Here is a 25,576-nt window from a genome sequence, read left to right on the forward strand (position 1 = left end):
TTTTCCATAATACAATGGTCTTTCTAAGTATTCAGGAATGCCCAAAGAAGTAAACAGAAAAACATTCTATTTGAAGTTATGCTGGTTTTTAAGGTTTTCCTCATTTTTATTGCAGTTAGGAAACCTAGAGACTCCAAATCCTGCTCTAGAGCACAGAACCTCTCAGATATGTAACCCTAAAGAGTGTTCATGCCATGAGAAATAACAGCAAAGGAAAGCAAAGTTAATGCTCACTTTATTATTGGCTGAACTAAGCCCCAGACTATTGATATGATTATTAATTCAATCTATAATGCACAAATGGTCATTAAGCAGCAATGCTGTGACACATACCATACTACATTCCAAGTGTAATTTTTAAATAGATTTATTTGTTTGTTTATTTTTGGCTGCATTGGGTCTTTGTTGCAGCACACAGACTGTCTCTAGTTTTGGAGAGCAGGAGCTACTCTCTAGTTGCAGTGAGCCAGCTTCTCATTGTGGTGGCTTCTCTTGTCGTGGAGCATGGACTCTAGGGTTCGTGGGCTTAAGCAGCTGAAGCACGCCAGCTCAGTAGTTGTGGCATACAGGCTCAGCTGCCCCATAGCATGTGGGATTCTCCTGGACCAGGGATCAAACCAGTGTCTCCTGCACTGGCAGGTGGACTCTCTACCACTAGACCTCCAGGGAAGTCCCCCAAGTGTATTAATGTCATATGAAAAGAGACACATTCATTGTCTTTGAAGAATTTACACTCCAGAAGGAGGAAATATACACATACGGAATAATTTCACAAATATATCATTATAAATGCTAAGGAAAACAAAAATGCAATATGATAAAGTATTACACAGAAATCAAGCCTTACAAATTGCTGTGAAAAGGAGAGAGGCAAAAAGCAAAGGAGAAAAGGAAAGATATAAGCATATGAATGCAGAGTTCCAGAGAAGAGCAAGAAGAGATAAGAAAGCCTTCTTCAGCGATCAATGCAAAGAAATCGAGGAAAACAACAGAATGGGAAAGACTAGAGATCTCTTCAAGGAAATTAGAGATACCAAGGGAACATTTCACGCAAAGATGGGCTCGATAAAGGACAGAAGTGGTATGGACCTAACAGAAGCAGAAGATATTAAGAAGAGGTGGCAAGAATACACAGAAGAACTGTACAAAAAAGATCTTCATGACCCAGATAATCATGATGATGTGATCACTAATCTAGAGCCAGACATCTTGGAATGTGAAGTCAAGTGGGCCTTAGAAAGCATCACTACGAACAAAGCTAGTGGAGGTGATGGAATTCCAGTGGAGCTATTTTCAAATCCTGAAAGATGATGCTGTGAAAGTGCTGCACTCAATATGCCAGCAAATTTGGAAAACTCAGCAGTGGCCACAGGACTGGAAAAGGTCAGTTTTCATTCCAATCCCAAAGAAAGGCAAGGCCAAAGAATGCTCAAACTACCACACAATTGCACTCATCTCACATGCTAGTAAAGTAATGCTCAAAATTCTCCAAGCCAGGCTTCAGCAATACATGAACCGTGAACTCCCTGATGTTCAAGCTGGCTTTAGAAAAGGCAGAGGAACCAGAGATCAAATTGCCAACATCCACTGGATCATGGAAAAAGCAAGAGAGTTCCAGAAAAACATCTATTTCTGCTTTATTGACTATGCCAAAGCCTTTGACTACGTGGATCACAATAAACTGTGAAAAATTCTGAAAGAGATGGGAATAGCAGACCACCTGACCTGCCTCTTGAGAAATCTGTATGCAGGTCAGGAAGCAACAGTTAGAACTGGACATGGAACAACAGACTGGTTCCAAATAGGAAAAGGAGTACATCAAGGCTGTATATTGTCACCCTGCTTATTGAACTTATATGCAGAGTACATCATGAGAAACGCTGGACTGGAAGAAACACAAGCTGGAATCAAGATTGCCGGGAGAAATATCAATAACCTCAGATATGCAGATGACACCACCCTTATGGCAGAAAGTGAAGAGGAGCTAAAAAGCCTCTTGATGAAAGTGAAAGAGAAGAGCGAAAAAGTTGGCTTAAAGCTCAACATTCAGAAAACAAAGATCATGGCATCCGGTCCCATCACTTCATGGGAAATAGACCGAGAAACAGTGGAAACAATGTCAGACTTTATTTTTGGGGGCTCCAAAATCACTGCAGATGGTGACCACAGCCATGAAATGAAAAGACGCTTACTCCTTGGAAGGAAAGTGATGACCAACCTAGATAGCATATTCAAAAGCAGACATATTACTTTGCCGACTAAGGTCCATCTAGTCAAGGCTATGGTTTTTCCAGTGGTCATGTATGGATGTGAGAGTTGGACTGTGAAGAAGGCTGAGCACCGAACAATTGATGCTTTTGAACTGTGGTGTTGGAGAAGACTCTTGAGAGTCCCTTGGACTGCAAGGAGATCCAACCAGTCCACTCTGAAGGAGATCAACCCTGGGATTTCTTTGGAAGGAATGATGCTAAAGCTGAAACTCCAGTACTTTGGCCACCTCATGAGAAGGGTTGACTCATTGGAAAAGACTCTGATGCAAGGAGAGATTGGGGGCAGGAGGAGAAAGGGACGACAGAGGATGAGATGGCTAGATGGCATCACGGACTCGATGGACATGAGTCTGAGTGAACTCCGGGAGATGGTGATGAACAGAGAGGCCTGGCGTGCTGCAAATCATGGGGTCGCAAAGAGTCGGACACGACTGAGCGACTGAACTGAACTGAAGTGAGAGAAGACTTGAATAAGTGAGATGAAATAATATGGTTTATAGTAAGTTAAAGACAAGGTTAAATTAAGGAGGGCAAAGCACAGGTTTTAGAAAATTTTGCAGTACAAAAGAGATTATGAAAAAAAAATTATCACATTTAGTAAAAAAAGTTTATGTAAGAGCAAGAAAGTTATTTAAATTCTTTCTAATTAGAATCCTAATGAAAAGAAATTGTAGTTTTAAAAATAATAATGAAAGGCTAAAGAAAATGGAAGATGTAATACATGTAATGGAAAGATTGAAAATTAAATCAACAAAATCTCCCTGAAAAAAAAGACAAAGAAATGTAATATATGGTAGAAAAGATAAAACACAGAGATTTGACCTCAGAATATCAAGTAACAGAGTTAAAAAGAGAAAGAGAAACATGAAGGAGGAAAATTATGGAAAGAAGTAAAAGAAACTTTTCCAGTTATGAATGACTTAATTCTTTACATAGAATGAGGACTTTCATATAGTCAGCAAAATTAATGAAAAAAGACTCATCACTATATACATTTTAAATTTTTAAAGTCATTTTAAAATTCTAAACTCCTTTATGGATCACTACCTGTGGCAAATGGGATAGCATAATTCAAAGAAGCCATGAGCCATGTCATGTATGGCCACCCAAGGTGAATGGGTCATAGCAGACAGTTCTGATAAAACACGATCCACTAGAGGAGGTAATGGCATACTACTCCATTATACTTGAGAACCCCATGAACTGTATAAACAGGCAAAAAGATATGACACCGAAAGATGAGCTCCACCCCCTCCCCAGGTCAGAAGGTGTCCAATATGCTACTAGGGAAGAGCAGAGGACAACTACTAATAGCTCAGAAAGAATGAAGCGGCTGGGCCAAAGCAGAAGTCACACTCAGCTGTGGATGTGTCTGGCGATGAAAGTGAAATCTGATCCTGTAAAGAACAGTATTGCATAGGAACCTGGGATGCTAGGTTAGGTAAACTGGAGGTGGTCAAGCAGGAGATGGCAAGAGTAACCATAATATCTTAGGAATCAGTGAACTGAGATGGACAGGAACGGGTGACTTTAACTCAGATAACCATTATATCTATGACTGTGGCCAAGAATCCCATAGAAGAAACAGAGTAGTCCTCATAATCAACAGGAGTCCAAAATGCAGTACTTGGGTGCAACCTCAAAAACAACAGAATGATCTTGTTTTGTTTCTAAGGTAAACCATTCAACATCACAATAATACAAGTCTATACACCAACCACAGATGCTGAAGAAGCTGAAGTTGATCAGTTCTGTGAAGACTAGAAGACCTCCCAGATCTAACACCAAAAAAATATGTCCTCTTCACCACAGGGGATTAGGATGTACAAAAGTAGAAGTCAAGAGATACCTGGAGTAACAGGAAAGTTTGGCCTCAGAGTACAAAATGAAGCAGGGCAAAGGCTAACAGAATTCTACCAAGAGAATGCACTGTTCATAGCAAACACCTTTTTTCAACAATACAAGAGAGAAGACTCTACACATGGACATCACCAAATGGTCAATATCAAAATCAGATTGATTATATTCTTTGTAGCTGAAGATGGAGAAGCTGTATACAGACAGCAGAAACAAGACCTGGAATTGATTGATTGTACCTCAGATCATCAGCTCAGTTCCTCACAACAAAATTCAGGCTTAAACTAAAGAAAGTGGGGAAAACCACTAGGCCAGTCAGGTACAACTTAAATCAAATCCCCTATGAATATACAGTGGAGGTGATTAATAGATTCAAGGGATTAGATCTAGTAAACAGAATGCCTGAAGAACTAAGGACAAAGGTTCATAATATTGTACAGAAGACAGTGAACAACCCGTTTCAAAGAAAAAGAAATGCAAGAAGGGAAAGTGCTTGTCTGGGGAGGCTTTATAAATAGCTCCTATAAATGAATAGAGGAAAGAAGAGAAGCAAAAAGCAAGGGAGAAAGGGAAAGTTACACCCAACTAAATGCAGAGTTCCAGAGAATAGCAAGGAGAGACAAGAAAGTGTTCTTCAACAAACAATGCAGAAAAATAGAGGAAAACAACAGAGATCTCTTCAAGAAAACTGGAAATATCAAAGGAACATTTCATCCAAAGATAGGCACAATGAATGAGAGAAACAGTAAAGACCTAATAGAAGCTGAATAGATTGCAAGGATACAAAGAACTGTACAAAAAAGACCTTAATGATCTGAATAACCACAGTGGTGTGGTCACTCACCTAGACCCTGGAGTGTGAAGTCAACTGGGCCTTAGGAAGCACTACTGCCAATAAAGCTAGTGGAGGTGATGGAATTCCAGCAGAGCTATTTAAAATCCTAAAAGATTAAATGCTGCACTCAATATGTAAGCAAATTTGGAAAACCCAGCAGTGGCCACAGGGCTGGAAAATGTTGATCCTCATCCCAATTCCCAAGAAGGGCAGTACTAAAGAATGTTCAAGCCACCAGACAATTGCATTCATTTCCAAAACTAGTAAGGTTATACTCAAAATCCAGCAGGCTAGGCTTCAGCAGTATGTAAACTGAGAACTCCCAGATGTTCAAACTGGGTTAAGAAAAGGCAGAGGAACCAGAAATCAAATTGCCAACATTCACAGGATCTTAAAGAAAACAAGGAAATTTCAGAAGAGCATCTACCTCTGTTTCATTGACTATGCTAAAGCCTTCGACTGTGTAGAACAAAACAAACTGTGGAAAACTCTTAAAGAGATGGGAATACCAGACCATCTTACCTGTCTCCTGAGAAACCTGTATGCAAGTCAACAAGCAACATTAGAACATTGTATAGAAAAACTGGTGGGTTCAGGACTGAGAAAAGCATATGACAAGGTTATTTATGGTCACCTCGTTTATTTAACCTATATGCAGAGCACACCATGTGAAAAGTTGGGTTGGGTAAGTTACAGGCTGAAATCAAGATTGTCCCGAGAAATATCAACAACTTCTGATATGCAGAGGATACCACTCTAATAGAAGAAAGTAAAGAGGAACTAAATAGCCTCTTGATGAGGATGGAGAGTGAAAAAGCTGGCCTAAAACTCAATATTAAAAAAACTAAGATCATGGCATCCAGTCTGATCACTTCAAGGCAAGTAAAAGGGGAAAAGGTGGAAGCAGTGACAGATTTCCTCTCCTTGGTCTAAAATCACTGTGCGTGATGACTGCAGCCATGAAAATAGAAGACGATTGTTTCTTGGAAGGAAAAATATGACAAACCTAAACAGTGTGTTAAAAAGCAAAGAGATCATTTTGCCAAAAAAATGTCCATATAGTCAACGCTATGGTCTTTCCAGTGTCACCTACGAATGTGAGAGAAGTCAGAGCACCAAAGAAATGATGCTTTTGAACTGTGGTGGCGGAGAAAACTCTTGAGAGTCTCTTGGACAGCAAGGAGATCAAACCAGTCTATCATATAGGAGGTCAATCCTGAATACTCATTGAAAGGACTGATGCTGAAGCCGAATCTCCAATACTCTGGCCACCTGATGTGAACATCTAACTCGTTGGAAATGACCCTGATGCTGGGAAAGATTGAGGCAAGGAGAAGAAGGGAATAAGAGAGGATGAGATGGTTGGATGGCATCACCGATTCAATGGACATGAACTTAGGCAACCTCCAGAAGATGGTGAAAGACAGGGAAGCCTGATGTGGAGTTGTGAAGAGTCAGACACGACTTGGAGACTGAACAGCAACAAAATTCGGAAAATCTCAAGGGTTAAAAGAAGATCATCTCAGTAGAAGAAACAAAACAAACAAAACAGACCTATGTTAAATTGTCAAATACTTCTATCATTAAGAAATGAGAAACACCTCTAAGTTCTAAAAGAAAATTATTTTCTTTAATAAATATATACCTTTGCAAAATCACAATCAGGTACGAAGAAAGAATATAAGTACTGTTAAACATGAAAGGATACAAAATGAACCTACCACATATGATTTTAATGGAAACTGATTAAGAATGTGACTCAGTAAAGTGAGGTTGTTAATCAGGAAATAAGAATGTGCTTGCGGAATGAAATCGGCAACATGATCGAAAAAGAGTCTTTCACTCGTATCTCCCTCTCAACAACAATTTGACGTCCATTCCTGGACAAAGATGTCTTTGTGGGAGCTATGGAATCCAACAGCATATGCTAAAGAATCCAGGAGGAGACTCGCCCACCCATGCATCACATAACAAGCATACAGAACTTGGTCATGGCTAGGGACCCTGCAATGGCCCACAAACTGGCTCAGAGCTTCTTAGCTATGATCTGGAAGCCCCTGGAGAACAATTTTAGACACTTTGTGGAAGTCCAACTTTGCAGTGGAGAACTTCAAGGACACCACTGGAGCAGAGAAATACAATTTGGACACACTGGAGAGAGTAGGAGGAAGACCTCACTCCTCCCCAAGGCAGCACAGATTGGTGCCAGGAAGGACCTTCTCAACCTATGAATTATCCTGGAGGGGAAAGTGAAAACTTGTGAGGGAACATCTGTCTTCTTCAACTGTGCAGGAAACTGCCAAAGAGATTCATTTCTCTCTTACCCTATCCAGAGTACACTATGTCATGAGCTACATAACTGGGGTGGGAAGAGGCTGGTACGGTGGCAGATAGAACTTTAGGAAGGTATGAAAAAGGCACAGATTCCTCAAGAAGTCTACTAACAATCCACTGGGGAGGCCTCATCACTGAATCCCATCAACCTGCCCACAGGCACTCCTAACAGTACCTGCACCTCACCCATGCACACTCCACACTGTAGTCAGCTTCCTGTGTGCACTCCTGACAGCAGCAAGAGTGAGCTCTGGCAGACAACTAAAAAGCAGCACAGAAAGCCAGTCCAAAGCCAGTCCCTGTAGGCCAGGGAGAGAACAGGAACTTGAACTTCAGCTCCATTCTTGGGAAAGCAAAAGGGAAGCTGTCAGCATCCAGCAAGTTGCATTGCAGAATCAAGAGAGGGCATACAATTTAAAGAATTCTGTCGCAAGAAAGAACAAGAAGTGTGGTGCAGGCACATCCATAAAAGGTCTGAGAGGGTCTAAGAAGCCCCAGAAGAACCGACAAAAAAAGATATTACAGAAAAACTGAATGAACGTTTTGGCTTTCTTTCCTGAAGTCAGCTAGTAAAAACTAGTATGGATGTGAGAGTTGGACCATAAAGAAAGCTGAGCACCGAAGAATTGATGCTTTTGAAATGTGGTATTGGAGAAGACTCTTGAGAGTCCCTTGGACTGCAAAGAGATCCAACCAGTCCATCCTAAAGGAGATCAGTCCTGGGTGTTCATTGGAAGGACTGATGCTGAAGCTGAAGCTCAAATGGTTGCATGGCATCACCGACTTGATGGACATGAGTTTGAGCAAGCTCCAGGAGTTGGTGATGGAAAGGGAAACCTGGCATGCTGCAGTCCATGGGGTTGCAAAGAGTCAGACATGACTGAGTTATTGAACTGAACTGAGAGGTGATGATTGCTACTTCAAAGGCAGAGACAGAAATGCAAGACTTCAATAAACATGAAAAATCAAAGAAACATAATATCACCAAATAATCTTCCAGTAACTGACACCAAGACATGGAAATCTATAATTTACCCAATAAAAGTTTATTTTAAAGAAACTCAATAAATCACAAGAAAACACAGTAAGACAATTCAGTAAAATCTGGAAAACAATACATGAGCAAAATTATAAGTTTAATAGAGAGATAGAGGTCATAAAAAACAGAAATTAGGAATATGAAAAACACAATAGATTAAATGAAAAATGCAGTAGTGTCGAGAATAAAGTGTATCAAGCAGAAGAAAGAATTAGAAGCTAAGAACTTTGAAATTAGCCAAGTCGGAATAAAAAAAGAATAAAAAGTGAAGAAAGCCTACGTGATCTATAGAATACCATCAAATGTAACCCTTGTTGAATTGCTGGCATCCCAAAAGACGAGAGAGAGGAAAAGGAACAAAAAGCTTATTTAAAGAAACAATGGCTGAGAACTTACCAAATCAGAGGAGAGAGCTGTATGTAAGTTCATAAAGCTCAAAGGTTAAGAAACAAATGCAACTTAAATAGATCTTCTCAAAGATGCGTTATAAAAAAAACTGCAAAAAAATTCAAAGATAAGAATATAATCTTAAAAGCAGCAAGAGAAACTAAACTGGTAATTTACACAGAAAACATAATAAGGATATCAGGTTTCTCAACAGAAACTTGATATTTAAGGACAGAGAATGATGACCTATTTAAAACTTGCTGAAAGAGGCTGGGTCATGAGGTAGCTGAAGGAAGGTCATGAACTCACCTCCTCCAATGGACACACTCAGTCTACAGCTACAAATGGAATAATTTCCTCTGGAAGAAAAAAAAAATCTAAAAATTGGTTCAACAATGCCTGCACATCAGGCAAATGAGAAGAAACCCACATCAAGGCAGGAGAGGGAGAGTCATAAGCTTGCCATAAACCCCACCCTGGGCACAGCAACCCACAGTTGGGAAGGAACTCAAAACCAAGAGCTTCTCCTGAGGAGCAAGGGGTGTGAGCACAACAGTGGGCATCCCAATCAGTAAGGCCTGCACCTAAGAGATAAGCCCCCCAGACATCTAGCTTTGAAAGCCAATGGGTCTCATGTTTTGAGTGAACTCAAAAATGGCTCTCAAAGGAATCACACACAGACTCACTTGACCCAGGTCCCAGTGCAGAAGCAGCCATTTGTAAAGTATTCAGACTTTATGGGAACGAGGCTCATTTGATGACCTTAAAATGTTAGCCTAAGGGACAGGGGCCTGCTGGGATACTCTCCCGGGACAGAGGCTGGCAGGCACCATTTTGCTGTCACTTTCTTCTATGCTAAAATGGGCAGGCATCTATTTTTTCATTCTAGGAATTTTTTTTTTCTTTTCAGATGTTCAGTCTTTAACTCCTCCTTTGCATCACTGTAGCCAGCAGGTGCTGGCTTTACACTTTCCCTGTGCTACCCTCCAGAGCACCACTATGTCATGCAGGTGAGCTTTCACATAGGCTGGGTGTCCCAGTTTTTATGACTGCCACCCAGAGGATGCCTTTGGATCACCTGGCTCTGAAAGTTTGCGGTCTATCGGAGCACCACACAGAGAGCAGACTGAAACACACTCCTAGTCTTTCTAAGAAAGAGGCCTATTTTTTTATCCAGGAGCTTTGGTATGAGGGCAGGTTTCTGGTTTGACACAGTTCTAGGGGGCTATAGAGGTGCTCTCATGAATCCAAAGCCAGTAGACAAAATCTTTGCACACTTCCCCTGCCTTGCTCCCGCTCACTGGTATCTCTCAGAAAGCAGCTTATACATTTGTCTGGTGCCCTAATTCTTCCAGCTGGTACCAGGAGATAATTCTATACTGTCTGGCTCTGGTGACTAGTGGCGCTTAGGCTCATGGGTCACAAAGCACTATAACAAATGTAGAGAAGTTCTTAAATAGTTACCAACCCAGGGCACAGCAAGAGGCAACAGTATTTCTGTGAAAGAGGCCTATTAGCTTACCACCATAGCTGTAGCCTGAGGGGTAGGTTTCTAACTAAACAAAGATCTAAGGACTGACTTTAACCCTTTCCAGAGAACTTGCAGGGTGGCATTATCATTTTACTCTTCCCTGCCATGCTCACAGTGCCAATGGCTCTCAGAAGGGAGCTCTTACACCCATCTGGGGCCCTGGATTCTGTGGCTGCAAAATTCAACATCTGTGTGATACATCATATTAAAAAATCACAGAATAAAAATCATGATTATCTCAATAGATGCAGAAAAGGCTTTTACAAAATTCAACACTTGTTTATGATAAAAAGTCTCAACAGAAGTGGGTCTAGAGGGTTCATGTGCTATGCTAAGTCACTTCAGTCATGTCTGACTCTTTGTGACTCTATGGACTGTAACTGGCCAAGTTCCTCTGTCCATGGGATTCTCCAGACAAGAGTACTGCAGCAGGTTGCCATGCCATCCTCCAAGGGATCTTCCCAACCCAGGGATCAAACCCACATCTCCTGTGTCTCCTGCATTGGCAGGTGAGTTCTTTACCACTAGCGCCACCTGGGAAGCCTCAACATAATAAAGACCATGTATGACATACCCGATGCCAACATCCAGAGGCTCAAACAGTAAAGAATCCACTTCCAATTATATTAATAATATAGGTAAGTCCTGAGGATGTCATGTGCAGCATGGTTACTACCGTTAACAATACGGTATTGCATATTTGAAAGTTGCTAAATCTTTTTAAGTTTCACTATGCTTTAATTATTTTGACCCACAATAACTCACAAACCTCTCTGTGACACAAAAGATTGTCATGGGTATTCCTCATTTCATTCAAAATATTGTAAAGATTCCACTATTTGCAATTCTGTTATTTGAAAACTAAAATAGTCCACAAATTTCTTTAACAGGGCACAATAAACTTCAACACATGGAGATATGCTGATGTGACTGAATGAATGAAGATATAGCTGCAGCTTTCAGGGCTGGAGTACTGCTCTGTCTACTTTATCTTACGTGACTTCTCAGTTGTGACACAGGATGTTTGTTAGCTAGACATTATAGTGATCATTTTGCAATATAAACAAATATTATATCACCATGCTGTATACCTGAAATTAATGTTATATATCAATTATGCCTCAATAGAAATTCTTAATAAACAAGAAGGCTCACGGTACAGATAATTTATATTCATGTTTAATTATGATATACTCTATAACCAGGTAATGGTTTCAATGTGCTTCCCTTGAATGATCTGCAGAGGGAGAATGGAAACAGAAAAATCCCTTGGGGTCTGAGTAGACGCTGTTGGCAGTGCACAGGCAGAGGCTCCAGGGTCCATGCAGGAAGCAGCATCGCAGCCAAATCCTTAGGGCAGGGGTCACAAGGGGTGAACTGGTGATTGTGTCAGAGTTAATCTAAGAAAGACTCTGATCTCAGAGGAGGACAGGCTGAACATGGGAGTGAAAATGGGAACAGAAACAATTCTCAGGGTCTGAGCAGATGCGGTTGGCAGTACATAGGAAGGTGCAGGAAGCAGCATCGTTACAGCCAGATCCCTGTTGGGGCGGGTGGTCACAGGAAGTGACCTGGTGACTGCATCAGAGTCACTATAGGATCTGATCTCAGAGGAACAGAGAGACGGGCAGCTGGGAATTCTGGGCAAGAACAGGCAGCTATTACAGAAGAGCGAAGTCCAATCTCCATCAAAGTATCCTCGGGAGTCAGCGCACGAGCCCTGTAGAAGAGAGTGATCACACACAGCACCCTGAGGGAGGCGCCCCTCACCTCCTCTAAGGTGCCTGCAGCATCAGACAGAGAAAGCTGAGTTCCAGGGCGTGTCATCATCACCTCCCCAACACCTGGATAAAGGTGACTCTCCCAAAGAGGACGCAGCACTCCAGGCTGACACAGATGTGCGGGAGGCTGGGGAGCAGCTGTTATCCTTCTGGGGGATATGAAGATTTCAATCTTTTCAGTAAATTTAATGATAATTCGCCTTCTTTAAATTTATTTCCTCTCTGTCCATCAGTCACAAGGTCTTAACTGCTCAAAGTTAAAATCCCCCAAGTGAATGAAACTGTCACTAGAAGAAAGGGAAGTCAGTGCTCTGACCCTCTTAAAAGATGAAGCTTTTGGAAAGGAGTCTGTGAGACACTGATGAACTTTAAAGAAGCCCTAGAATGAATTCCACCTGCCAGTTTTGTGGCAGGGCTACCTTTCAATCAGTAAAGTAAGACTTCAGTGTCTCCCTAGGTTGCTTGTTTCTTCCTGCCATCACCTTAACCTCCTTTCTGTTAAAATCAGGAAAAAGAGCTACGTCTAGAGACAGAAGCCTCCCTGAGAAGACGGTCTCAGCCACAGCCTCCCATCTCCCCAGAGTTCCTTACCCTTCTGGCTCCTGCGACGGACGATGAGGCCCAGCCCGAGGAAGATCAGCCCCAGCACGAAGCCCCCAACACCACTCAGCATCTTGCTCTGGGCAGATTCAGACTGCGCCCCTGGGGAGCAGAGCCCGAGTGTCAGCGTTTGTCCCCACATCCCACAGTGTCCCTTGAGAATCCTGAAGTCCAGTCTGAGGTACAGGAAGTGGAAGTACCAGGAGAACTCAGTTCCTCATTCTAACCACCCCCAGGTGAGGGACCCAGCAAAAGATCCTTGGACAGAGTGGGCAGGTGAATGAGCAGGGAAAGCAGATCCCTGCCCCTCAAGGACACATGCATAACCTGGGACCTGTCAAATCCTGCAGAGCTCCCTGGGCGGGGCTCTGGGGCCATGGTGTGTGCAGTGAGCTCCTGTATCTGGAAAGACAATGTAATTAAGCTCTTCCAATGCCCCCTGCTATGAGGTATGAGCACTCTTGTGTCCTCTGATTTCAGTAGGGATACTGGGGACAAGAGGTGAGATGGGATGGACCCGGGAAGCCCTGTCTGCCCCGTCCTGTAGGGCCGACAGTGAAAGGAAACCAAGTGCCCCTTACGCCACTCCACCATGATGGGGCTCTGGAGGCTGGGGTGCTCCACGCGGCAGGTGTAGACATCTCCTCGCTGGGGGGTCATTTCCAGCATCACGAGGATCTGGAAGGTCCAGTCCCCGTTCCTAATAAGAGGCGTGGACACAACTCCGGCTGTCTCCTCCTGGTCATTCCGGAACCACCGAACCTTGATCTGGCCTGGATAGAAATCTGTCACCGAGCAGACCAGCAGGTTGTGGTGGTTTAGAGCCTCAGTCCTGGATGGGGAGATGGTCACTGTAGGTTCCACTGAGGGAGGAACAGACCGGAAAAGACACAGTGAGACGTGAGACCGCACAGCACATCTCCCCTGGAGAAGAGTCCTTCCTCGGTTCCAGAGTGGGAAGGTCCCCGGATTCCAAGTCTTGGATTTGGATCCAAACTTGTCCACATTATTAGCTTGAATAGAAACATTCATCAGTTTACTCTTTGGAGTCTCAAGAGATAAATGTCATCATTCTATGGGAGTTACTTTGTTGACACACATGAAGCACTTTTAAATTATAAATTGCTATATTATACAAACTACTATTTATTAAAAATTTTTAAATAAAAATAAAAAACCAAGACTTGTTTTCCCCACACCTATTGAAGGTGCCCATCAGGATTAGCTCTAGTGACTTATGCAAGGTTGATCCCAGTAGTCCTCACTGTAGAGAAAATCCAGCTGTTTTGACTCCCATCTGTTGGTCATGAGATGATCAACAATAGCCACAGAATAGCAACACAGACTGAGAATTAAGAAAGCACAGACATTTCTGCATGTGTGCATGCAAAGTTGCTTTAGTCATGTCCAACTCTTTCAACCCTATGGACTGTAGCCTGCCAGGCCCCTCTGTCCATGGGATTCTCCCGGCAAGAGTATTGGAGAGGGTTGCCATGCCCGCATCCAGTGGATCTTCCTTAACAGGGATCAATAAACATTTCTATGTACAATCAAATAGGACAAGAGCAACCATCACATCCTTCCTACAAAGCAATTCTTCTCAAACAGGCTACATCTATAATCCTCAGCCCCATAACACAGAATTTAAGAGCAAAAGCACTTCCCACATGTTACTGGTCAAAAAAGCATCTCTCTGGGCTTTAGCCTTATCTTAGCTCCAATGCCATTCTGTGGTGAACACCCCAGAGAAATTTACATAATTAAAAACATACATTCTGTCTCTACTTTATTTATGCCACATATGTGAAAGTGAAAGTCATGTTCGACTCTTAGCAACCCCATGGACTGTATAAAATTCTCCAGGCCAGAAAATTGGAGTGGGTAGCCTTTCCCTTCTCCAGGGGATCTTCCCAAACCAGGGATCAAACCCAGGTCTCCAGCACTGCAGTCGATTCTTTAACAGCTGAGCCACAAGAGAAGTCCAAGAATACCAGAGCGGGTAGCCTATCCCTGCTCCAGGGGATCTTCCCGATCCAGGAACCAAACGGGGGTCTCCTGCTTTGCAGGTGGATTCTTTACCAATTGAGCTATCAAGGAAGCCCAGTACATACACTGCATACACTCTGTCTCTACTTAATTTATGCCACATATACTTATTTGATTGATCTGTTGATTCATTTATTCATTCATTCAACAATTATATATATGACAATTTGGATTCTCTGGTAATCCAAAATAACAACAGACCATAGTCCCTGCTTTTACAGACTTTGCGATCTAGTAACAGAGACCAAACACACACACACAATGTTACAAACTTAATCAGTCAGTCAGTTCAGTTGCTCAGTCGTGTCTTTTTGCAACCCCATGGACTGAAGCACAGCAGTCTTCCCTGTCCATCACCAACTCCCACAGCTATCTCAAACTCATGTCCATTGAGTTGGTGATGCCATCTAACCATCTCATCCTCTGTTGACCCCTTCTCCCCTCATCCTCAGTGTTTCCCAGCATCAGGGTCTTTTCAAATGAGTCAGTTCGTATCAGGTGGCCAAAGTACTGGAGTTTCAGCTTCAGCATCAGTCATTCCAACAAATATTCAGGACTGATCTCCTTTAGGATGGACTGGTTGGATCTTCTTGCAGTCCAAGGGACTCTCTAGAGTCTTCTCCAACATCACAGTTCAAAAGCATCAATTCTTCAGTGCTCAGCTTTCTTTATAGTCCAACTCTCACATCCACACATGACTACTGGAAAAAACCATAGCTTTGACTAGATGGACCTTTGTCAGCAAAGTAATATCTCTGCTTTTTAATATGCTGTCTAGGTTGGTTCTAGCTTTTCTGCCAAGGAGCAAGCATCTTTTAATTTCATGGCTGGAATCACCGTCTGCAGTGATTATGGACCCCCTAAAAATAAAGTCTGTCACTGTTTCCTTTGTTTCCCCATCTATTTGCCATGAAGTGATGAGACCAGATGCCATGATCTTAGTTTGCTGAATGTTGAGTTTTAAGCTTTTTTCACTCTCCTCTTTCACTTGCATCAAGAAGCTCTTTAGTTCTTCTTTGCGTTTTGCCATAAGGATGATGTCATCTGCATATCTGAGGTTATTGATATTTCTCTCAGCAGTCTTGATTCCAGCTTGTGCTTCATCCAGCCCTGCATTTCACATGATGTACTCTGCGTATAAGTTAAACAAGCAGGGTGACAATATACAGCCTTGACATACTCCTTTCCTGATTGGGAACCAGTCTGTTCCATGTCCAGTTCTAACTGTTGCTCCTCTATCTGCATACAGATATCTTAAGAGGCAGGTCAGATGGTCTGGTATTCCCATCTCTTAAAGAATTGTCCACAGTTTGTTGTGATCCACACAGTCAAAGGCTTTAGCATAGTCAATAAAGCAGAAGTAGATGTTTTTCTGGCACTCTCTTGCTTTTTCGATGATCTAACAGATGTTGGCAATTTGATCTCTGGTTCCTTTGCCTTTTCTAAATCCAGCTTGAACATCTGGAAGTTCACTGTTCATGAACTGTTGAAGCCTGGCTTGTAACATTTTACAAACTTTGTAACATTTTGTAATCTTTGAAAGAAAAAAAAAGGGAACCTAAAAAGAAGCAACACTGACAAAACATCATGTTTGCCCATACCTCAATTCCTTTATCCTCTCAGATGTTACTCATGGTCAAATACAACCCACTTCCTTATCTGTTCTGCACATCTTATCCTCTACCTCTCCAGTTGTTTCACTGCATCTCCCTCATTCTCTTAGTGTGAAACTATAGTAAATATTTCATACATGTTTTACTTATTTATTTGATAACACATTACATACTCTCATTTTCTTTTTCTCCCTAATTTCCTTTTAACATTCAAGTGAGTTTAACTACTAGCTGCCTACACTATTCCATCCCCTTGCTTTTAAGAATAACTTTCTTGTTCAGAAATCAGACATGATTATCATGTATGTTCTCTATAGACAACATTCTGCGATTCTTGCAGAAGTTGGCCAGGGTTAAAGAGAAAGCACTGTGAACTATAAAGTATAACTGGGACTTGCTGAGGTCAGGAGGCAATCTTGTCACCCCAGTTACATGGTACTCATGAGCCATCATCTGCAAAGAATCATGCTTTCAACTGGGACTTTAACTCTTGTTTAGGTCCTCCTTGCTGGAGTCTGATTGAAATCTTGGTCAGGTATGCAGACTTACAAAATCTGTTCATCTCAAACAGATTGGGAGTAAAAATAAAGGTCACAAGTTCAAGAGAGAAATGTTAGAGTAATGTATATGGAAAAAGAACTGAAATAGCAAAAAATATAAGTATATATTAATACTTGGTATCATTAGGATGAAGAAGGTAAAACAGTGTAAAGTAAGCTAAAAGTTATGTGAACGTGTATAGATAACACTGAGGTCAGATTAGGGATTAATTAGTGAGTTTTCAATTTTGTCAATGTATCATTTTTTCCCACCAATTTGAAAATAGGCAGGAACAGACTCACACTGCTGTCTCTGGTCATAACTGACCTTAAGGAGGATTTGCTTCCATTAGACTCTATATATATTAGCAAAGAACATGATGACTGCTGTGTATTGGGGGACACTGCAGGACAGTGAATAACTGTGTGTAACTACTTAAACTGTTTATATATACCAACATTACTACTACTACTACTAAGTCACTTCAGTCGTGTCCAACTCTGTGTGACCCCATAGAGGGCAGCCCAATATTAGCATATATAAAGTGTTGATGCTAACTGTTAACACCCAAGTTTCACTTGTTGTGAAATTAAGTGGCATAATACAGACAGTATTTGGTAATATAATTGTCTGAAAATAGGTTCCCACTAAATGGGTATAGTTAACTTTCAGAAGGTGTATCCCTGAGGTGGGTGGTGACATTGGGGGCCTGGAGGGAGAGGATAGGGTTTAGGCCAAAATAAACCTGAAGAAATTTTTATTCAATTAAATGGCATAGACTTATTTACCCCAAAACGCCAACTCTTTATATTATGCCATTTGTTGAGCTTTTCTAAGAAATTGTAACTCAGCCTTACAACACCATTCAAGCGTTGTTTCTATTTTTAGTAAACACTTTTTTCCTCAGACTTTGCTTTCAGAAATTTTAAGTTAAGATCCAAGTCAATAAGAGTTAACTTTGAAGAGTTAAGTAAAATAGTAAAGAATAATTAATAAAATCAGTTTTTAAGACTCCATTTACTTGTTTACTCTCGACCCTAAGTGGATGGAAAACCGAGTACATTCATACATTAATTTAACAAAGGTGTAGGGAACTCACACTACCTGCCAATGTGTCAACAGGCAGACGGTAATAATCAACACCGTCCCTTACTCGAAAGAGGTCCAGAACAAGTGATACAGTGACATCCATTTAAGAAACCAAGATTAAGGTGAATAATGATGTGAAACCAAAAAGTGAAAAGGTATTGTTTCATGACGGTAATTTATCACCACGCGCGCAGAACTAAGCAGTGGAGCTGCCGTGACCAGGCGGGGCGGTCAGACTTCGGGAAGCAAACACACCGAAGGCGCGAGCGAGGGGGGAACGAGCTGAATTAGTGGAGAGAGCTGCCCAGCGCGCGGCCTTCAGAGGGGGCCCACACTGGGCAGGCCGCGCCGCCCCTGCGGGGAGAGGTCCGGGGCTGCGAGGGTCCATTCCCCGCGGCCCCGCGGCCCCGCGGCCCCCGCCCTCCGCGCCGACGCCCCGGCCTCGCTGACCCCTCCGCGGGCCTGGGGACCCCGCCCCGGAGACCCGGCCCCTCCCGCGCTGAGTCTCGGGCGGAGGGCGGCCGGCACTCACCTCGCCGCTGCCAGGTGAAGGGGGCATCCACCTGGTAGTTGTTTCTGCACACCGTGTCCGCCTCGGCCCGCACCCGCTCCAGGATGTCCTTCTGGCTGTTCCAGTACTCGGCGTCCGGCCGCCCCAGCGGCGTCACCGCCCGGTACTCGCCCCAGTCGCTGTCGAAGCGCACGTACTCCTCCCGGTTGTAGATGTATCTGGTCACACCCCGCACACGCTCCGTCCCGTTGGTGAAGTAACACAGGCCCTTAAACTGGAACACGAAATCCTCTGCGGGGAGACAGCCGCTCGGTCAGGCTCGGCCCCACAGCCCCACGCGGGGCCGCTCGGCCAGATGCGGAGGTGCCGGCCGCCGCCAGCGGGGTCCCGAAACCGGCCACCCGCCGCCGCTCAGCCCCTGTTCCGCTCCAGCCCGGCCCTGCGCCTCCCGCCGCGACCCGGGTCCTCCCGCGGCTCCTCCCCGGGCCTCCCGCCCCCTCTGAGGGCTCCCAGGACGTGAGGAGGCCTTGGGACCTCAGGAAACTGAGGAGGCTGAGAACTCAGTAAACGGGGCCGTGTCTGTCGGCTTGATCATCCATCCCTCTGTACTTAGAGGGATCAGGATGTTCTCACAGGAAATCTGTTTCCCTTGAACTCCTGAGAACCTCAGAGGCAAAGTAATGACGTAAACGCAAGAGTTCAGGGAATGAGAAAAGAGGCGGAGAATAGAAGTTTGTCCTCAGCCTGAAAGAGAGATCAAATCGCTCAGTCGTGTCTGACTTTTTGCGACCCCATGGGCTACAGCCCACCAGGCTCCTCCACCCATGGATTTTCCAGGCAAGAGTACTGGAGTGGGTTGCCATTTTCTTCTCCAGGGATCTTCCTGACTCAGGGATGGGTCTTCCGCATTGCGGGGGAAACACTTTACCGTCTGAGCCACCAGGGAATCAGCCTGACGGGCATACAAATTCATTGTCCCCGGCAAAGTGTCTTCCCTACACCTGGGTTTACTCCTAGTTTCTGCCACCCCCACCGACACCTGTGTGGTTGGAGAGAACCAACAACTTCCCAGTCATAGAAAGGAACAACTTATTCATGGAAAGAGCACAGACTTTAAAATGAGATAAATTGGATTCCAATTAAACTGAGATAGTTACCAGCTTGGGCAGGTTCCTTAATAGTGTATCTGTATCATAAGTATAATTGTGGAAAAAGTCATTATACCGACATGTAGGGCTTTTAGGAAGATTGAGAGAGAATTTATATTAAGATATTAATACTGTGTCTGAGGTGAATGGTTTCTCAATATTTATATCACTCCGTTCTTACCTTCTCTGTGCTCCTAAATCCGGTCCATCCCCACTTGTAAGTCTCTGAATCCCACTCAAGTTACTAAGTGAAGTCGCTCAGTCGTGTCTGACTCTGCAACCCCATGGACTGTAGCCTACCAGGCCCCTCCATCCATGTAATTTTCCAGGCAAGAGTACCGGAGTGGGTTGCCATTTCCTTCTCCAGGGGATCTTCCCGACCCAGGAATCAAACCTGGGTCTCCTGCGTTGCAGGCAGATGCTTTACCATCTGAGACACCAGGGAAGCTTGACCATAAATCAGTGAAACCTGAGGCTAAGGTTCTGTCTGTGATCACCCAGGGAGCTCCTCCAATACCAGGAGTTGCTTTCATAAACCCTCCACTCAGAGTCAGGACTGTAGAGTCTTTTCCTCAAATTCTGAACCTACACGGACTACTGCCCTACATTTCCCGCCAACCCAGGATCCCACAGTATTTAGTCCAGACAAGATCTTGGGGGACCCTGAAATGACAAATTCTGCTGTGTCTTCTTTGGAGAAATTGGTATCTTCTAAACAAAGGCAGGGGAGAGATGCCCATGCTCACTTTGTCCTGGCACTTATAGTGGATACACACTCTGTCTCCTCCTCCCTGTTACACCCAGGCTCAGACCTCTAAGAAGGGGATTGTCTTCACCTTGTCCTTAGAGGGTGGAAATGAGAATGTAACATAGCCCTCATTCCCAACGGGAGGAAATGTGTGATGAAAGACAGTATCGGGAGATCATACCCCAGCACAAGGGTCCCTCAGAGCCTGCTCCCCAGACTGGTGGCTCCAGGGAGCAGCTGCCCTGCACTTACGTGGCGAGTCTCTGCCCTCAGCCCCTGGGGTGCTCAGCACCGCCAGGGTCACCATCACAGCTGCCGTCCAAAGGCCTCTGGAGATCCGCAGAGCCACCATCCCGGACATAATAGAGAACAAAGGAAGAAGTAATGGTAGTCAACACAGCTCAAACCCAGTGGATCTGGTGAACTCACCTCACAGAATAAAAGTCTATGGGTGCTGCCATGTATGGCAGGATTGGAGAGTCCCTTGGAAAGGAACCAATCAGCACTGGAGCTGAAATACCTCATCTGTCCCTGGGCAGACATTATTTTCTAAGGTTCTCAATCTAATGCCTGGCACTGTCTTCATCAAATTACACTGAATAAACATTTCAGGTGAAGATTTTCTCTCAGTTATAAAAGATCTGAAGATTAAATGTCTCAGGAGTTTAAAGAACGAAAAGAAAAAGTGATTCAGAAGTAGACATGATATGATATTTATTTAAAACCTATTGTTTTGGGGTTTGGGGGTAGGGGGAAATAAGTGGGGATCATATTTCAAGGAGATAAAATTATTGTCACAGAGATGCTCACCTTATTAGCTTAGACACTCTGAGAGGCCTTAAGATGCCATGGGAAGAACACAGCTCTTGAAGGAAATGGTTTTGGGCTGCAATTCTACCACTGATAGGCTTTATGACAATCAGCAAAATATTGAACCTTTTTGCCTCAGACTTATCTATGTAAAATGTGAATCCTGCTTCATTTTATGTCTAGGCCTTTGTATATACAAACTTAAGAATAATGTTGTTGTTGTTCAGTCGCTAAAATGTGTCCAACTCTTTGCGGCCACATGGACTGCAGCTTGCCAGGCTTCCTTTTCCTTCACTGTCTCCCAAATTTGCTCAAGCTTATGTCCACAGAGTCAGTGATGCCATCCAGCCATCTCATCCTGTGTCACCTCCTTCTCATCCCTGCCTATAATCTTACCCAGCATCAGGGCCTTTTCCAAAGAGTCAGCTCTTCGCATCAGGTAGTCAAAGTATTGAAGCTTCAGCTTCAGCATCTGTCCTTCCAATGAATATTAAGGACTGATTTTCTTTAGGATGGACTGGTTGGATTTCTTTGCAGTCCAAGGGACTCTCACAAGTCTTCTCCAGCAACACAATTTGAAATCATCAATCCTACAGTGCTCTGCTTACTTTATGGTCCAACCCTCACATCTGTACATGACTACTAGAAAAACCATCTCTTTGACTATCTGGACCTTTGTCAGCAAAGTGATGTCTCTGCTTTTTAATATGCTGTATAGGTTTATCACAGCTTTTCTTCCAAGGAGCAAGCATCTTTTAATTTCATGGCTGCAGTCACTATCCACAGTGATTTTGGAGCCCAGGGAAATAAAATCTGTCACTGTTTCTACTTTTTCCCTATCTATTTGCCATGAAGTTATGGGAGCAGATGCCATGATCTTAGTTTTTGAATGTTGAGTTTTAAGCCAGCTTTTTCACTCTCTTCTTTCACGCTTACCAAGAAGCTCTTCAGTTCCTCTTAGTTTCTGCCATTAGAATGGAATCATCTTGCTGAGGTTGTTGCCATTTCTCCCAGTAACCTTGATTCCAGCTTGTGATTCATCCCTCTGTACTTAGAGCAATAAAACTCAGCATTTCACATGATATACTCTACATATAAATTAAATAAGGAAGGTGACAATATACAGCCTTGAGATAAGCCTTTCCCAATTTTGAACCAGTGTGTTGCTGCATGTCTGGTTCTAACTGTTGCTTCTTGACCTGGATAAAAGTTTCTTAGGAAGCAGGTAAGGTAGTCTGTTATTACCATCTCTTTAAGAATTTTCCAGTTTGTTGTGATCCATACAAAGGCTTTAACACAATTAGTGAAGAAGTAGATGTTTTTCTGGAATTCCCTTGCTTTTTCCATAATCCAACGGGTTTGGCAGTTTGATCTCTGGTTCTTCGCTTCTTCCAAATCCTACTTGTACATCTGGAAGTTCATATACTGCTGAAGCCTAGCTTGAAGGATTTTGAACATCACATTGCTAGCATGTGATATGACTTGTTTAATATTGTAAAATGTTCCTCATCTACCATGAGGTCGATATGTGGAACAAGAAAACAAACAAAATTTGTCAACCAGTCCTGTTGGCAAGTGATTTTTTTACTATACAAGAATACATTGCATCCTTTTCTTTGAATGAAAATGTTTAGAAAATTAAGTTGACTTTTCTCTTAAAAATCTCTTCAGCTATTCAGATCCTCTCTGAACCATCTGATGTCAGCAGAGACACAATCCAAAAACATTAGCACCATTCAGACACAGAAGACAGCAAAAGTTGTGGAGAAGCATTTCCTGGAGCTTCAATAGTGTTAATGAGGGAATGGATGCTTGTAGATACAGACTGAATTGTGCCAGGCCTAAGCATCAAATCTCCAGTAGCAGAAATATCAATTGTGTTTTTTTTAATATTTTTTTCATATATCAGATGCATCTTACCCCTAATTAGGGGCAGTATTAAAAGATTATAGAGCAATTAGAATAGTACCTGGAAAAATTAATAAGACAGTAAGTGTCTCTTTTCTTTCTCTCTCCTGAATTTTAGGGTCTCCTTTCAAAACAGTGTGCTGCTGCTGCTAAGTCACTTCAGTAGTGTCCGACTCTGTGCAACCCCATAGACAGCAGCCCACCAGGCTCCCCCGTCCCTGGGATTCTCCAGGCAAGAACACTGGAGTGGGTTGCCATTGCCTTCTCCAATGCATGAAAGTGATAAGTGAAAGTGAAGTCACTCAGTCGTGCCCAACTCAGCAACCCCATGGACTGCAGCCTACCAGGCTCCTCCATCCATGGGATTTTCCAGGCAAGAGTACTGGAGTGGGTTGCCATTGCCTTCTCCGAAAACAGTGTGAACAGGATTTTTTTTTTTTTTTTTAATTTTAAAATCTTTAGTTCTTACATGTGTTCCCAAACATGAACAGGATTTTTAAAAAATAAATAAGTTTACCAGGTAAAAAGAAATAGGGAAGAAGCAACATCAAGAAGTTTGCTTTAGTGGCACATGAAGACAATGAGTTATTTCAATATTCTGAATTATGTGCATAATCTCAGAGCACCTGAGACTTAGAACCTGTCACTGGGCTTCCACAACCGCAGTGGTGCACTCAGGACCAGGGTAGCTCCAGGGTAGCTCCAGGCTAGGAGGGTTTACAGGGTGGGATAGAAGCATAAAACTGAGACCGGTAATAGGGTTGAAGGGGGCAACAAAGAAATTCAGAGAGGGATTCTGAAGGTGCCTCAGTCCCCTCAGGCTCCACTTCAAGGTCTCTCAGAATAAACAGAGGCTTCTGGCCCATCCCCTCCCCCGTCTCATAAGGGGGAAGTGGCCTCCGCTCTATTCTGGGGCTGTACAGTGGAGGCTGCAACACATCTGGGAATTGCTGGATCTCACAGGCCTCTTCACGCAATATTTCTACTAGCAACAAGGGTGTCAGCTTAAAATCTTTTTTCTGATTGGCTATAACCTCATCTGCAAGGCTGTGGTTTGGGCTTCTGCCTGCTGCTTCCCCCTAAGCCAGACTGCGTTCTCTATGTTTTCTAGAGTTCTCTGCACCATCCTCATCTCTGCTGAGTTACTCAGGACAGTCACTGCTGGCCTGGCCTGCGAGAAGGCAAAATGGACAAACATTCTGATTCCAGGTAGTCACCTGAATCACCCTACAGGGAGCTTAGGATGAAGGAAGTGTGTACTTCATGTGGGTAGCTGATGAGATCATAAAACTAAATGAATATAGTGAGAACTTCAACAGAGAGGGAAAATATAAGAAAATTAAAACAGAACACACAGAGTTGAAATACAATAACTAAACTGAAAAATACATGAGAGAGGTTCAAACACATGAATAAATGAGGCAGAAGAAGGATCAGCGAACTTGGAGAAAAACCAGAGCAATAACTTGTTTAATCAGAGCAGAGAAAAAAAAAAAAAAAAGGCAAAAAAGGCAGGGAAGTGGGGGATGGGAATAAAAGTAAAGCTTAAGGGACTTACAGGACAACCTCAAGCAAACTAACTTGGTTAGTTTGGTTTGCTTGGTTTCCCTGGTGGCTCAGAGGGTAAAGTGTCTGCCTGCAATGCAGGAGACCTGGGCTCAATCCCCAGGGTCAGGAAGATCCCCTGGAGAAGGAAATGGCAACCCACTCTGGTACTCTTGCCTAGAAAATTCCATGGACAGAGGAGCCTGGTAGACTACAGTCCATGGTATCGCAAAGAGTCGCACAGTACTGAGCAACTTCACTAAAAGTCCTAGAGGAAAAGAAAAAATGGGGCAGAAATTTTATTTGAATAAACAATGGCTAAAACCTTCCTTAACCTGGGGAAAGAAATAGACATCCAGATCCAGGAAGCTGAGAGTTCAAGTAACAATCCAAAGGCTCCATACCAAGATACATTATAACTAAAATGTTAAAAATTAAAGACAACCAGAAACCACCATAAACTGGAAGAGACAAGGATGAATATTTCCCTAGAGCATTCAGAGGGATCATAACCTTGCAGACACCTTGGTTTCAGATTTCTAACCTCTAGAACTACGAGAGAAAAAATTTTTGTCGTTTTAAACCACCTTGTTAGTTGTACTGTTAACAGCAGCCTTAGGAAAGTAATAAGAAAGAGTTGAAACTTGGTGATTACTGGATGAAGCATATCTCTGTATTTTCAAAGTTTACCTACCTTTTAGAATACCTATTATTTTTCTGGGGGCTTCCCTGGTGTCTCAGTAAAGAATCTGCTTGAGATCAGCTTTGATCCCTGGATCAGGAAGATCCCCTGGAGAAGGGAATGGCAACCCAATCGAGTGTTCTTGCCTGGAGAATCCCATGGACAGAGGAGCCTGGCAGGCTACAGTCCATGGGGTTGCAAAGAATCAGACACAAATTAAAGACTAATCAACATTACTTACCTACTGTCTCCTAGTCTGAGCCCCCCAGTTGATTGGCCAGTCAGAAATGGTTGACATGTGC

General features: G+C 43.2%; 1 protein-coding gene across 1 annotated transcript; it reads right to left on the minus strand.

The window, feature by feature from the left end:
* Positions 1 to 11,452: 11,452 nt before the first annotated feature.
* LOC128055329 (boLa class II histocompatibility antigen, DQB*0101 beta chain) lies at positions 11,453 to 20,744 on the minus strand. Its single transcript, XM_052647840.1, has 5 exons — positions 20,582 to 20,744; positions 18,455 to 18,724; positions 13,216 to 13,497; positions 12,626 to 12,736; positions 11,453 to 11,973 (listed from the first exon to the last, which is right to left on the minus strand). The coding sequence occupies exons 1-5, from the start codon at positions 20,688 to 20,690 to the stop codon at positions 11,960 to 11,962; spliced, it is 786 nt and encodes a 261-aa protein (XP_052503800.1). The 5' UTR covers positions 20,691 to 20,744; the 3' UTR covers positions 11,453 to 11,959.
* Between the last annotated feature and the right edge of the window lie 4,832 nt (positions 20,745 to 25,576).

Source organism: Budorcas taxicolor, chromosome 11, assembly GCF_023091745.1.
Source record: "Budorcas taxicolor isolate Tak-1 chromosome 11, Takin1.1, whole genome shotgun sequence".
In the NCBI taxonomy this organism is placed as follows: Eukaryota; Metazoa; Chordata; class Mammalia; order Artiodactyla; family Bovidae; genus Budorcas; species Budorcas taxicolor.